Source organism: Aethalodelphis obliquidens, unplaced genomic scaffold (assembly GCF_003676395.1).
Source record: "Aethalodelphis obliquidens isolate GAN/ISIS:26980383/991018 unplaced genomic scaffold, ASM367639v1 scaffold44, whole genome shotgun sequence".
Taxonomy (NCBI): domain Eukaryota; kingdom Metazoa; phylum Chordata; class Mammalia; order Artiodactyla; family Delphinidae; genus Aethalodelphis; species Aethalodelphis obliquidens.
Genome location: NW_020837988.1, coordinates 13,153,829 through 13,167,339, shown reverse-complemented (window position 1 = coordinate 13,167,339; position 13,511 = coordinate 13,153,829). Strand labels below are relative to the sequence as shown.

Here is a 13,511-nt window from a genome sequence, read left to right as displayed (position 1 = left end):
AGCCTCCATAAGGTTACATATCAGGGCAAATCCAAATCTTAAAAGTCTTCTCCACAAATATTAGTAAAAAGCTTTAGTTCTCACTAAGCAAGTAATCTTTCTTGTTTCATCTGCCAGAAACACAATTCAGAGCCTATTATTTTATATAAACTGATGATTATATTACTCAGTTTTACTGACTCATGGCTAAAATTTTGCAAAAAAAAAAGATACTATATCTATTTGCATTTGTCTGTATGATTATGGACGACTTTTATCACAGCAGGGGGTGCTCCTCAACCAAGAACCCAGGAGGGTAAAGGGAAAGTTATTTTTCCTCCCATACACGTTTTCGAATACTATTCAGAAATAGGAGGAAATAAACTATCAATCCATGCAAAAAACATGGATGAATCTTACATGTATATTGCTAAGTGAAAGAATTCAGTCTAAGGAGGCTACACCCTGTATGACTCCATTTATATGACATTCTGGAACAGGTAAAACAGAGAAGGTAAACAGGTTATGGGGTGGGGGGTTGAAATATTACATATGATACTTTAGTGATGGACACCTGCCACTATGCATTAGTCTTTTCTAATGGATTTTTACAACCTAACAAGTAAATCATAATATATTTAAATTTAGCTTTTTTATGATATGGGAGTGTCACAGGATGGAATAGAGAATATGACAAAGAATCTAACTGATTTAGAAATGTATGAAAAAAAAAACTCACTGTCGGTGGTGGGGCAAAAGGTACTGACCTAAGTAACTATGGAAAAGAACGGAATCCATGGAACAAAGGCAAAATGTAGCATACACAAATACTGGACTCTGTAAGTTCTTTCCCATGGGGGTATTAGCTAATAGTGAAACTACTATATCTGTAATCTGGAATGGAACAAGAAATGAATTCAATGAATGACAAAAAGCCAGGTTTCTTATCATTGGAGTGGGAAGTTACAGATAAACAAAGGCAGAAAGTTATAACATCCATGTAATAATGGATAGATTAGATTTCCTCAATTTTAAACACTTTTCTGCATCAAAAGGTGCTATCCAGAAAGTGAAAACACAGCTCACAGAATAGAAGAAAGTATTTCACATGATATATCTGATAAGAGTCTGTTCTTCAGAATATATCAAGAACTTTTACAAATCATCAACAAAAAGACAACTCAAGTTTTAAAATGGAAAAGAACTTGAACAGACTCGTCTCCAGACAAGAAATACAAATGGTCAACAAGCACATAAAAGATGTCAAACATCAATAGTCATGGTGGAAATGCAAATTAATACCATAATGTGATCCCCCTTCACAAACACTAGAATGGTTATAATCAAGAAAAATGAAAGTATCAAATGTTAGCAACAATGTAGAGAAATCAGAACCCTCAAATATTGCTTGTGGAAATGGAAAATACTGCAGCATATGTGTACACTAGTTTGGCATTTCCTCAAAAAGATAAAAAAAATACAATTACCATAAGCTTCAACAAACCCACTCCTAGATATAGACCCTGAAGAATTGAAAACAGGTGTTCAAACAAAAACCTGTACATTAATATTCATAGCAGCACCGTTCACAATAGCCAGAAGATAGAAATGACTGAAACGTCTATCAAAGGGTGAATGGATAAACAAAATGGGTAGATTCATAAACTACCCTATTATTCTGCCATATAAAGGAAAAAGTAAAATGGTGCTGCCACTATGGAAAATAATATGGCATGTCCTCAAACACTTAAACAGTTAGTGTATGATCTGTCAATTCCACTTCAGGGTATATACTCAAAATATTTGAAAGGAGGAAGTGGAACAGATATTTGTACAACCATACACATAGCAGCATTATTCACAATAGCCAAAAGGTGGAAGCAACCCAAGTATCCATCAATGGATGAACATATAAACAAAGTGTAGTATATACACAACGGGACATGATTCAGCCTTTAAAACTAAGGTAATTCTCACACACGGTACATGTGGATGAACCTTGAAGTCACCATGCTAAGTGAAGTAAGTTGGTTACAGAAGGACAAGTATTGTACAATTCTACTCATATAAGGTATCCAGAGATGTCAAATTCAGTGACAAAAAGAATGTGGTTGTCAGGGGCTGAGGGCAGTTAGTTAATGGATACTTGGGGGAAATGAAAAAGTTCTAGAGATGGATGGTGAGAATATTTTTACATTATGAAGGTAGTTAATGCCACAGACCTATACACTTAAAATGTTTACATGGTAAATGTCATGTTATGAATTTTAATCACAATGAAAAAACTGAAGTACTGATACATGTTACAACACAAATGGACACTGAAAACATCCTTAGTTTAAAAAGCCATACGGAAAAGGCCATCCAGATCATACTCATCTTGTGTGCTTTAAATCCATCAAGGTTGCAAAAATAAGTAAAAAACTCAGTAACGGTTCCAGAAAAAGAAAACTGGATCACAGTGGAAAAAGATGTTTTCAAACAGTTGGGACAGCTGGTACAAGTTGAAGTGGGCCTGTGGATTAAATTATAATGTCTTCTCATGCTCTATGTCAACAGCAGAGCCTAACAGGAGGAAGAAAGACTTCCTCTTTTCTAGCAAGAGCTTAGCCAATGAGAGACCATCACAACTCAGCCAAAGAAAAGCCATGACTCTTTGTTTACTATGGTCCTCTCAACTTCCTTTCCCCCCGCTATAAGATTTCCCCTCTCCATTTTGCTTGGGACCTTCACGTGGCTCACCATGGTTGCAGACCCTTGAAGTGATTGTAATTCTTTGCTGATTGTGAATAAACCCATTTTTGCTGGACAAATAACTGATAGGTCAACAGTGGTCATGTGCAAGCTCTGGAGTGCCACCCTGCTCCAGGGGCAGCAGGCACGAGGGTTTGCCCCCTGCCCATATTAGTGTTCAGAGCAGCCAACTCCAGATGGACTTGGCTCCCAACAGGAAGGTATCATGCCTGTTCCAGGCAGAAGGTAGATGTCTGGGCAGTAACTGTTCAAGGGGAAGTGGGACAGGGTACCTGAGGTCTCCTAGGGCTGCCATTCCCTGGGGAAGAGCCAACTCTCCATCTGTTGTGGGTCTGAGGTCACAGGTCCTTAGCTGTGACCAGTGTTGTCACTTCAGTCTGATCTCTGCACAAACTTTGCCCATTTGATTTTTTAAGAGTTCCATTCTGGTAGCTCCTCCCCAACTGTTTGTAGGCTAATTGGGCAGTAAAGGCACATGTGAATCCAAAAGGTCCTGTGCCATCCGCTTCTAAAGTGCAGTCGCAGGTATTTGTCAACAGAGCTGAAGACTGACAGAAGGCCCCCAAAGGGAGGAGGAGATCCTTGTCAGCATTTTTGTCCCCCCTTGCTCCCCAGGCACACCCAGCAAGGCAGCATTCACAGTCCTGTTGAGTAACTCTGGAAGGGCGTGAAGTGTAACGATCATGCTTAGTAAGCCCTGGAACCTCCTCTTGTTCCCGTGCGCCTTTCCCTGGGTGACCTGAGCAAGGCGGCAAATCTCTGCTGCAACCCAGCAATCACATTACAATTTGGCAGCTCTCCAAACTCTGCTTAAATTTTAAAAGCTAGCACAGCTGGGTTTAGTTTTACCTCTCTGCATGTGGGAGACAAGAAAAGTATTTATCTTTTGAAACTCAGATTTTAAAAAAAAATTTTATTTATTTATTTATTTTTTGGCTGCATTGGGTCTTCGTTGCTGCATGTGGGCTTTCTCTAGTTGCGGTGAGTAGCGGCTACTCTTCGTTGCAACATACAGGTTTCTCATTGCAGTGGACTCTCTTGTTGCAGAGCACAGGCTCTAGGCATGAGGGCTTCAGTAGTTGTGTGTCACAGGCTCTAGAGCGCAGGCTCAGTAGTTGAGGCGCATGGGCTTAGTTGCTCTGTGGCATGTGGATCTTCCCAGACCAGGGCTCGAACCCATGTCCCCGGCATTGGCAGGCGGATTCTTAACCACGGCGCCACCAGGGAAGCCCCAAAACCTCAGATGTTAATTTAAATTGTATTACCAGGGTTTTGAGTTGGCAAGTAAGATGACCAGCAGAACGACAGTGGGTCGGGAGGGTGAGGGTTTTGTTCATGGGATGTATCCATCACCTTAAAGTCCAGACATCTCACAGGACTCCTTTGCAAGACATGACCTAAACAAGACATTATTATCAGACTGAAGAGAATCGGACTCCCTGCAGCTACAGGGAGAAGACAGAATCTTTTCTCCTCTTGCTGAGATTTCTTTCAGCTGCAAGGCCAAGTGCTGGAATGCTTCAGTCTACCTAAAGTAAAAGCTCCCAAATTTATAATACAGAAGGGAAAAGGCAGGCTAGAATTACCAAGAAATGAAATATATTGTAGACATATTAATGACTTGCATTTGTATCTGCTAATATCTCTGCCCCCCCACCCCACAGTTGAGGTTTGGGGAATTTAAGGGATGTGGGCGGGGGTAGATGAAGCTGAACACTCCCTGGGCCTCAGTCTTCCATCTGTAGCTTGAAGGGGGAGGGAGTGGCCAGGCTGCTCTCCTGGGTGCTGCTACTCCCCCACTCATGTACACACACACACACACACACACACACACACATACACACACACCCCAGTCTGAGCTAGCTCAGGACTCTGAGACCTTCTCCCTCCTCTCTGAGCCCCCACTGCTGCCCTGCCACACAGTGACGGTTTAGAAGGTGGACAAGGGGTGGGGAAGAAGAAACCAGATGTTGTTGTTTAAGCCCTAGTTTTGGAAGGTAGGGGGGAAAAATGCTAAGAAATTCTTCTGAAATTCAAAGCCCAGGGACTCAGACTCACTATAAACAACTGAGATTTAATTATTAGATTACAGAATGCTTTCCCTACCCAATGGCTTACCACCACATCAACAGGCTCCAGTATACGAACAATGGATTACAACGGGGAGAGTGCCAGGACTCAGACTCTATGTAAGAAAAGTTTCTAGAGAAACCTAAAGACAACAAGAGGCAAAAATAAGGACACCAGAGGACACTGAAGCCTCCAACACTTACAGCTACAGCAAACATTAAACACAGCCCAACTCCTAGTAGAGTAAATGAAACCTCACACTGAAGACCCATTTACCTCAGTTCCTATTACCCAACACAACATGTCCAGCTTTCAACAAAAAAATTACAAGGCACACCAAAGGCAAGAGCACACTGTGGAGAGACCAAGCCAGCATCAGAACCAGACTAAGATAGGGTACAGATACTGGCATTTTCAGACAGAGAATTTAAAGTAAGTATGATTAATACATTAAGAGCACTAGTGGAAAAATGAGACAATGTGCAAGAACAGACGGGTAATGTTAGCAGAGATGGAGCCTCTGGAAAATATCAAAAAGAAATGCTAGGAAAAAAATGCAGTGACAGAAATGAAGAAATCTTTCAATGAGCTCATCAGTACACTCAACTTGGCCACGGAAAGAATCAATGTCAATAGGTCAATAGAAATCTCCAGGCTGAGATGCAAAAAGAAATAAAGAAGGAAAAAACCCAGAACATCCAAGAACTGTGGGCCAAAATTAAAGACGAAATACATATGTACTGAAACACAAAGACAAAATCTTGAAAACAGCAAGAGAAGTATGACCTGTCAGATACAAAGAAACCCCAATAAGACTAACATCTGACTTCTCATCACAAACAATGGAGGCCATAAGAGGGATGACAGATTCAAAGAACAAATCGTTTTTATGGGGAAATTTCTAGCTTTGTACCTGTGCAGCACTAGAACATACCTAATCCTTGTGTCGTTAAAAGTTCAGTCTCCATCACTCTGGTCTAGAGCTGATATGGCACCCCACGGGAAAACATAGTATTGTGGTTATTGGTACCACCTTTCCCCCTTACAGCTGTGACTTTGAGTTTTTTCTTATTTTCTGGCACCTAGGGATGACTCTTTGGTTCTTTGGAACTTGGCTCTGTGTGTATGTACTGCTTAGCATTTATAGGAATATTTAATTGAAAAAGAATAAAAAGGAGATTTTTTTTTTTTTTTTTTTTTTTTTTTTTTTTGCGGTACACGGGCCTCTCACTGCTGTGACCTCTCCCGTTGCAGAGCACAGGCTCTGGACGCGCAGGCTCAGCGGCCACGGCTCACGGGCCCAGCCGCTCTGCGGCACGTGGGATCTTCCCGGACCGGGGCACAAACCCGTGTCCCCTGCATCGGCAGGCGGACTCTCAACCACTGCACCACCAGGGAAGCCCTAAAAAGGAGATTTTTATATATATAAAAAAAGAAATACATATGTACTTGGAATACCAGGAGAAGAAAGGGAAAACTGAGCAGAACAAATATTTGAAGTAATAATGACTGAGAACTTTCCAAAATGAATGACAAGTACCAACTCTTATATACAAGAAACTCAGAGAATACCAAGCAGGATAAAACACAAACAAACTACTCCTAGGCATATATTCAACCTTTAAAAAAAAAAAAAAGACAAAGAGAAAATCTTGAAAGAAGCCAGAGAAATACAATACACCTATAGAGGAACAAGGATAAGAATCACAATGGACCTCACATCAGAAAACCTGCAAGCAAGCAAGAAGTGGAATGAAATATTCAAAGTGCTGAAAGAAAAACCCTCACCAGCTTAGAATTCTACATACAGTGAAATTATCCTTCAAAGGTAATGGAGAAATACTTTCTCAGACAAACAAAAACCAATGGAATTAATTGCTAGCAGACCCGTCCTTAAAAATGTTAAAAGAAGTTCTTCAGGCAGAAGAAAATTTATTTATTCAGAAACTTAGATCTATATTAAGACATGAAGGGCTTCGCTGGTGGTGCAGTGGTTGAGAGTCCGCCTGCTGATGCAGGGGACACGGGTTTGTGCCCTGGTCCGGGAAGATCCCACATGCCGCGGAGCGGCTGGGCCCGTGAGCCATGGCCACTGAGCCTGCCCATCTGGAGCCTGTGCTCCGCAACGGGAGAGGCCACAGCAGTGAGAGGCCCGTGTACCGCAAAAAAAAAAAAAAAGACATGAAGAGCGTCAGTGAGGAAATTTTAGGAAGGTAAAATAAACATATTTTCTTATTCTTAAATCTCAAAGATAATTGTTTATTTAAAGCTATAATAATGACAACATATTGGGTGATTGGGTGATAGCATATGCACAAGTAAAGCAAATGACAGCAATGCCACAAAGGATGGGAATACTTCTAATATAACGTACCTGCATTACATGTGAGGCAGTGTCATTTTACTTAAAGGTGCACTTAGTTTAAAACACATATTGCAAGCTCTAAGGCAACCAATAAAATGTTTTTAAAAGACATATAATTAATGTACCACAAGAGATACAACGGAATCATAAAATGCTCAATTATGTATTTGTTTATAATTAATAGCAAAATATCCTGCCACAGGACAGCCACTGTGAAAAGAGTCTACACTTCAAATGTGAGGTTTGGAGGTACTCTTACCTTCAGGTGCCTTCTGACCCCCACACCCCACCGCATGCAGCATCCGATGGTCCTCGTGCTTTGGGATGTCATAGCCTACTTTTGATGAAAATTGTGGAGGGAGAAGGCAGAAAAAGATGGAAGAAAGGAAACAAAAACACAAAGAATAGAAAACAGTAACAAACATTATGTTAAAAGTAAAGAGATGGAGAAAGATATGTCATGCTAACACTAATCAAAAGTAAGCTGACGTAACTTTTATTAATTTCAGACAGAGCAGACTTCAGAACAGGGAGGATACTACGGGATAAGAAGGGGCATTAAAGTATGAAAAAAGGGCCAATTCTCCAAGAACACATAACAATCTAAATCTCTATGCACCTAACAAAACAGCGTCAGTATGGGAAACTTAAATTTAAAATATTATGTAATGTTTTACTTTATCCCAGGAATACAACATTCCTAGAAATTCTAATTGTAAGCAAGAGTGGGTGGCATGGGTAAGAGACATATGACCAAAAAGTAAGAGTGGCTCATGAAAGGATGAAGTAGTCCACAAAACTGTAGTATCATTAGGATGACTCTAAAGTGTGAAACTGCTGATGTCTGATCAGGATTGAACTGTTACCAAACGCTTTTCCACATTTATCACATTTAAAGTGTTTCTCTCCAGTATGACGTCTCTGATGTTGAATAAGATGAGTGCTCTGGCTAAAAGCTTTACCACATTCACAACATTCATAAGGTTTCTCTCCAGTATGAATTCGATGATGTTTAATAAGGGATGAGTTTTCAGGGAAGCCCTTCCCACATTCACTGCATGTATAGGGTTTTTCTCCAGTGTGAATCCTTTGGTGTTGTGTAAAGGTTGAGTGGGCACTGAATGCTTTTCCACATTCATTACAGTTATAAGGCTTTTCCCCAGTATGAGTCCTCTGGTGTTGGGTAAGGTGTGTACTTCGTCTAAATGCCTTCCCACAATCATTACACTTATAGGGTTTCACTCCAGTGTGAATTCTCTGATGTTGTGTAAGAGTTGAGATATCAGTGAAGGACTTCCAACAGTTAATACATTCATAGGGTTTCTCTCCACTGTGAATTCTTTGATGTTGAATAAAGGATGAGTAGTCACTGAAGGCTTTCCCACATTCATTACATTTATAAGGTTTCTCCCCAGTATGAATTCTCAGATGTTGAACAAGTGATGAATTTACAGTGAATGCTTTTCCACAAACTTTACATTTATAGGGTTTTTCTCCAGTATGAGTTCTCTGATGTTCAGTAAGAGATGAACTTTGGATAAATGCTTTTCCACAGTCATCACACTTATAAGGTTTCTCACCAGTATGAATTCTCTCATGACGAAAAAAGTTTGAACGGTCACTGAAATTTTTTCCACAGTCACTACAATTATAAGTTTTCTTTTTAGAAGCTCTTTGACTTTTAATTGGAGATAAGTTCCATTTGACACTTTCCCCAAATGGATCAAATATATGTAGTTTCTTTTCTGAATGAGTAACATTCCATGGGATAAGTTTAGATCTTAGATCAAAACCTCTCTCAAACTCATTAAAAGTATGCCCATTTTCCTCACAAGATATTTCTTCATGGCCAACTATTATTTGCTGAAAACCAGTGGTTTGGGCAACAGATTTTTTTGAAATTTTGTCTATAGAGTACTCCTTTTGCTTTTCTACCTTGGCCTCATATTCACAGGTTTCTTCAAATAAATACTCTTTGAACACATCCCCTCTGAGCCTTTCCATGATGACAGTGATGGAACTGCTCACTCAAAAGTATATTCTAATGGTCTTCTCTTTGGTATCTGCTCTGCTCTTCAAATCTGAGGGGAATAAAACATTTATAAAAACATATTTTCTGTGTTGGGATTACAGGAACTGAACTCAGGAGGAAATAAATAACCTTACTAAAAATTAGAATGCATATTTACAGTCTTGTAATCTGGGAAAATAATAAGTCAATGGAGTAGAGTTAAGTAGAGGCAGAAGTGGTAGGAAAGAAGTTGGCCCAATAGGCAATGTCACAAAGAGTCTGAAAGCTGAAAAAAATGTTTTAAAGATGTAAAAGTTTAACCTTCTCATTTAAAGATAAACAAGTTTAGAACTAGAGAGGTTATGTGATTATAACCTAAAGATACAGAAGTTATTAATGAGATGGTCAGAAATAGAACTTAGGCTTTGTCCACTATACTACCACAGTAATCTGGAGACTAAACAGAGCTTAAATGAGAGAATGGACAGGTACCTAGTCAAAAGACAAATAATGAAGGGGATGTATAGCAGTATTAGAAAATGTGTGACAGGGATTTCTCTGGTGGTTCAGCAGTTAAGACTCCACACTCCCAATGCAGGGCGCCTGGGTTCAATCTCTTGTTGGGGAACTAGATACCGCATGCCTCAACTAAGAGCCCGCATGCCACAACTAAAAAAAAAAAAATCCCACATGCTGCAATGAAGATCCCATCTGCCGCAACTAAGACCCACCACAGCCAAATAAATACATATTAAAAAAAAGAAAAAAATGGGTTTCCCTGGTGGCGCAGTGGTTAAGAATCTGCGTGCCAACGCAGGGGACACAGGTTCAGGCCCTGGTCTGGGAAGATCCCACATGCCACGGAACAGCTAGGCCCATGCACCACAATTGCTGAGCCTGCGTTCTGGAGCCCGCGAGCCACAACCACTGAGCCCGCATGCCACAACTACTGACTCCCACGCCCCTAGAGCCCATGCTGTGCAACAAGAGAAGCTGCTGCAATGAGAAGCCCATGCACCGCAACGAAGAGTGGCCCCCACTCGCCGCAACTAGAGAAAACCCGCAAGCCCACAGGCAGCAACAAAGACCCAAGGCAGCCAAGAATAAATAAATAAAATAAATTTAAAAAGAAAAAAAGAAAATGTGTGACAAGAAGAAATGGCAGAGCTACAGCACATGGAGAGAAGCCACTGAAGAATGTAAAAACAGCACCTGATAAAGCAATGTACAAAGGAATAACAGCATTTATCCGTACATGAATTCATACCGGTGAGAAACATTATATGTGTGATGACTGTGGAAAAGCATTTATCCAGAGTTCATCTCTTACTGAACATCAGAGAACTCATACTGGAGAAAAACCCTATAAATGTAAAGTTTGTGGAAAAGCATTCACTGTAAATTCATTTCTTGTTCAACATCTGAGAATTCATACTGGGGAGAAACCTTATAAATGTAAGGTTTCTCACTGTGGTAAAAAAAAACAACATATTCCATGTCAAAAAAAAAAAAAAAAAAAAAGAGAGAAGGTCCAACTCTGAACAGAATAGCAGAATTTAAGGCATTAAGGAGAGCTCCTTGGACAACATTTTAGAGATTCCACTCCTCCTAAACATTCACCCCTAAGGTGCACAGATTATCCCTCATCTGAATAAGTGCCTCTGGAGACCTCAGCATCTCACAGGATCTCCACAATTCTTTCCTGGGCTGAGACACATTTTAGAAACTGAGAATTCTGCTCATGGGGAAAGAAAATATGCAACAAAATCAAAACTGTCATCACGTAAATATTTTGAAAATTTTAAAGCACTAGCGCTATCAGTTTTTAAAAGGATATAATCTGAGTCTCCCAAAAGTCTGTGTCGAAGGACAAAGACTTACTGTCCTCCAGTCAACACAAAAAACAAGACACAAAACTAGAGAAGACACACACAGAGCCTTAGAGGGAGGTGTTATCAGACTGGTTGAAAACAGAAGGGCAGTATGATAAGGTGATCTAAGATCACAGTCAACGTTTGGGTAGAATCACTAACTAGAGGCAACAGCATTTTCACCAATCATAAACATAAGAGATGTTCTGGTACAAAGAGAGGTAAGGCACTAGAGAACTGTTCCTTTTTCTTTTTCACAAATACAAACTTCTGAGAATCCCAAATGAATGGTCACTTAAACTGTGGAAGCCAATACTTTGCTTTCTTAATTAAATCAAGGTTTGCATACTCAAATAATTTTCAGCAAGTGTTAAGAACAGAAAATCTTGGAAAGGTGTAGATTATAGTGTATGGATAAATGCAAGTCCTCCACAAGTCCTCCCAAAAAACAATTGTTTCAAGTCAAATTTCGGATCTTCAAACAAACATTTTAGCAAAGGCTCACCGTCTAGGGGTCGCAGGCTGCAGTCCGGAGATAAAAATTTTGGCCCACTGCACCCAATGTGCTGTCACAGCAAGGAAACTCTGGCTCGGTTTAGTTTCCCTTTAAGCAGTTCTCTTCTTGACATTTCTTTCTCCTTCCACCTCCGCTCTTCCTCGGCACAGGGAATGCCCTGGGCCTCCGCGTCCTCTAGGGAACCCGGGGTCCCGCTCCTCGCCAGGCCCCAGCGCCGAGCGTCCCCTGCTCCCGGCCGGAGACGAGGTGGGGCAGCAGGGCCCCAGTCCGCACGGACCTCACGTGAAACCAAGCGGCTCCGCCTGCGGGTCCGAAAGCGCCTGACGACGACGAACTGCGACTCCCAGAAGGCCTCGGGCCGCGCCGCTTCCGCTTTCGTTCTCAAGGACTTACTTTTTCCCAGAAGTCCCCGAGAAATCTCTGCCTCTGGGTATCCCTCCCCCGGCGCGGAGCGGAGTGGGCGAGCGGGAGGTGTCTCAGCTAATCAGAGCCGCACGCTGGAATTCCATGGTAACCACCGACGCTTGCTCCCTTCTGCGGTGCTCTTGATGGAGGCTGAAGCTTGCTTCCGAGGTTAGGGGCGCTGGTCGGCGCTTAGATTCTGGGGATTGGTGTGCGCAGGACAGAGGACTCCCCGCGCCCGACCGTACAGGCCCTGGGAAGGAAAGACAGTGTAAAATGTTACAGACATTAGAGGACGCTGTGGTTCTTTGGATACTGTTTCTAACAAATTGTAAAAAGATATTTTTGAGATTCGGGGGAAAATGGAACGAGGAACTAGGTATTAGAAAACATTAAGGAATTATTCTGAGTGAACGTCACATTTGGCATTTCTCAGCAGACACTTCAAAACCATCCAGATGTCAGCTATGTTTGTTTTTAATCTGCCAAGAGCTCAGGCAGCCTGGAATGCAGGGTGAAAACGTGCAGCGGAGCAGACCCACCAAGTACTGCAGCCCCTGAGAACAATCAAGTCTCCGTCTCAGAGTCACTGCAGCAGTGACAATGGGGAGACCTATCCTGCTGTTTATCTTCTCATTTCCTCTCTCTGGCCAAGCCTGCAAAGAGCATGACAGAACCCTACTGTAACTGCAAATGTTTGTTTTCTGGTTTCAAATGCGACAGCATGTTCATTATGCAAAAGTTGGAAAATGCACGAAAATATATATAGAAAAAAATACCAGGAGGAAATACTATTTTGGGCTGCAGGGATCATAGGCTTTAAAATTTTTTTTATCTTACATGTTTTTCCATATTTCCCAAAATTTCTACCATGAATTAGAATTACTGCTTTATCATAAAAAGTTTTAAAAATACATATTTTGCGATTTATAGGAAGGTTACATGGCAAGCATTACATACTCTCACATAAAGTTAGACATAGGGCATAGAAGCAGATGATACCACAGAGTTGATCACAAATAGCTTCGTAAATAGCAAAACTGGCATAAGGTACAGAATATGGAGAAAGTATGCCATCAGTGACACTATCACGATGAAAAAAATGGGAGAGTGCAGTGCAGAGTCAATTCTGTGGCACTTTGCTGATGAGACAAAGGGCCTAGGACAATGCCCCAAAATGTGGTGGTGCTCTAGAAATATTTGTTAAATAAAAGGGTCAAAATATAATTCCAAATAATTAATTTCTTTTTTAAAAATAAATTTATTATTTTTAAAATTTATTTATTTTTGGCTGTGTTGGGTCTTCATTGCTGCACACAGGCTTTCTCTAGTTGTGGTGAGTGGGGGCTACTCTTTGAGGTGCACAGGCTTCTCATTGCAGTGGCTTCTCTTGTTGCGGAGCACGGGCTTCAGTAGTTGTGGCACGTGGGCTCAGTAGTTGTGGCTCGCGGGCTCTAGAGCGCAGGCTCAGTAGTTGTGGTGCACCGGCTTATTTGCTCCGTGGCATGTGGGATCTTCTCAGACCAGGGCTCAAACCCGTGT

The 13,511-nt window shown here is 41.2% G+C and overlaps 1 protein-coding gene and 1 long non-coding RNA gene across 5 annotated transcripts in view; one reads left to right on the top strand and one right to left on the bottom strand.

The window, feature by feature from the left end:
* Positions 1 to 11,872, bottom strand: part of LOC113606619 (zinc finger protein 501-like) — a 41,604-nt gene extending 29,732 nt beyond the window's left edge. The window contains exons 1-2 of one of the 4 annotated variants that reach the window (XM_027081153.1): positions 11,556 to 11,841; positions 7,649 to 9,249 (exon numbers count right to left, since the gene is read on the bottom strand). In XM_027081153.1, coding sequence (XP_026936954.1) covers positions 7,979 to 9,172 — 1,194 coding nt within the window. In that variant the 5' untranslated portion in view covers positions 9,173 to 9,249; positions 11,556 to 11,841 and the 3' untranslated portion in view covers positions 7,649 to 7,978. Of the gene's footprint in view, positions 1 to 7,648; positions 9,250 to 11,555 lie in introns of those variants that run through there. The other 3 variants (XR_003427644.1, XR_003427642.1, XR_003427638.1) reach the window with 3 other exon arrangements.
* Positions 11,873 to 11,971: 99 nt separating this feature from the next.
* On the top strand, positions 11,972 to 13,249 carry LOC113606620 (uncharacterized). Its single transcript, XR_003427645.1, has 2 exons — positions 11,972 to 12,077; positions 12,406 to 13,249. It is a non-coding gene; the product is annotated as an uncharacterized LOC113606620 (long non-coding RNA).
* The last annotated feature ends 262 nt before the right edge of the window (positions 13,250 to 13,511 follow it).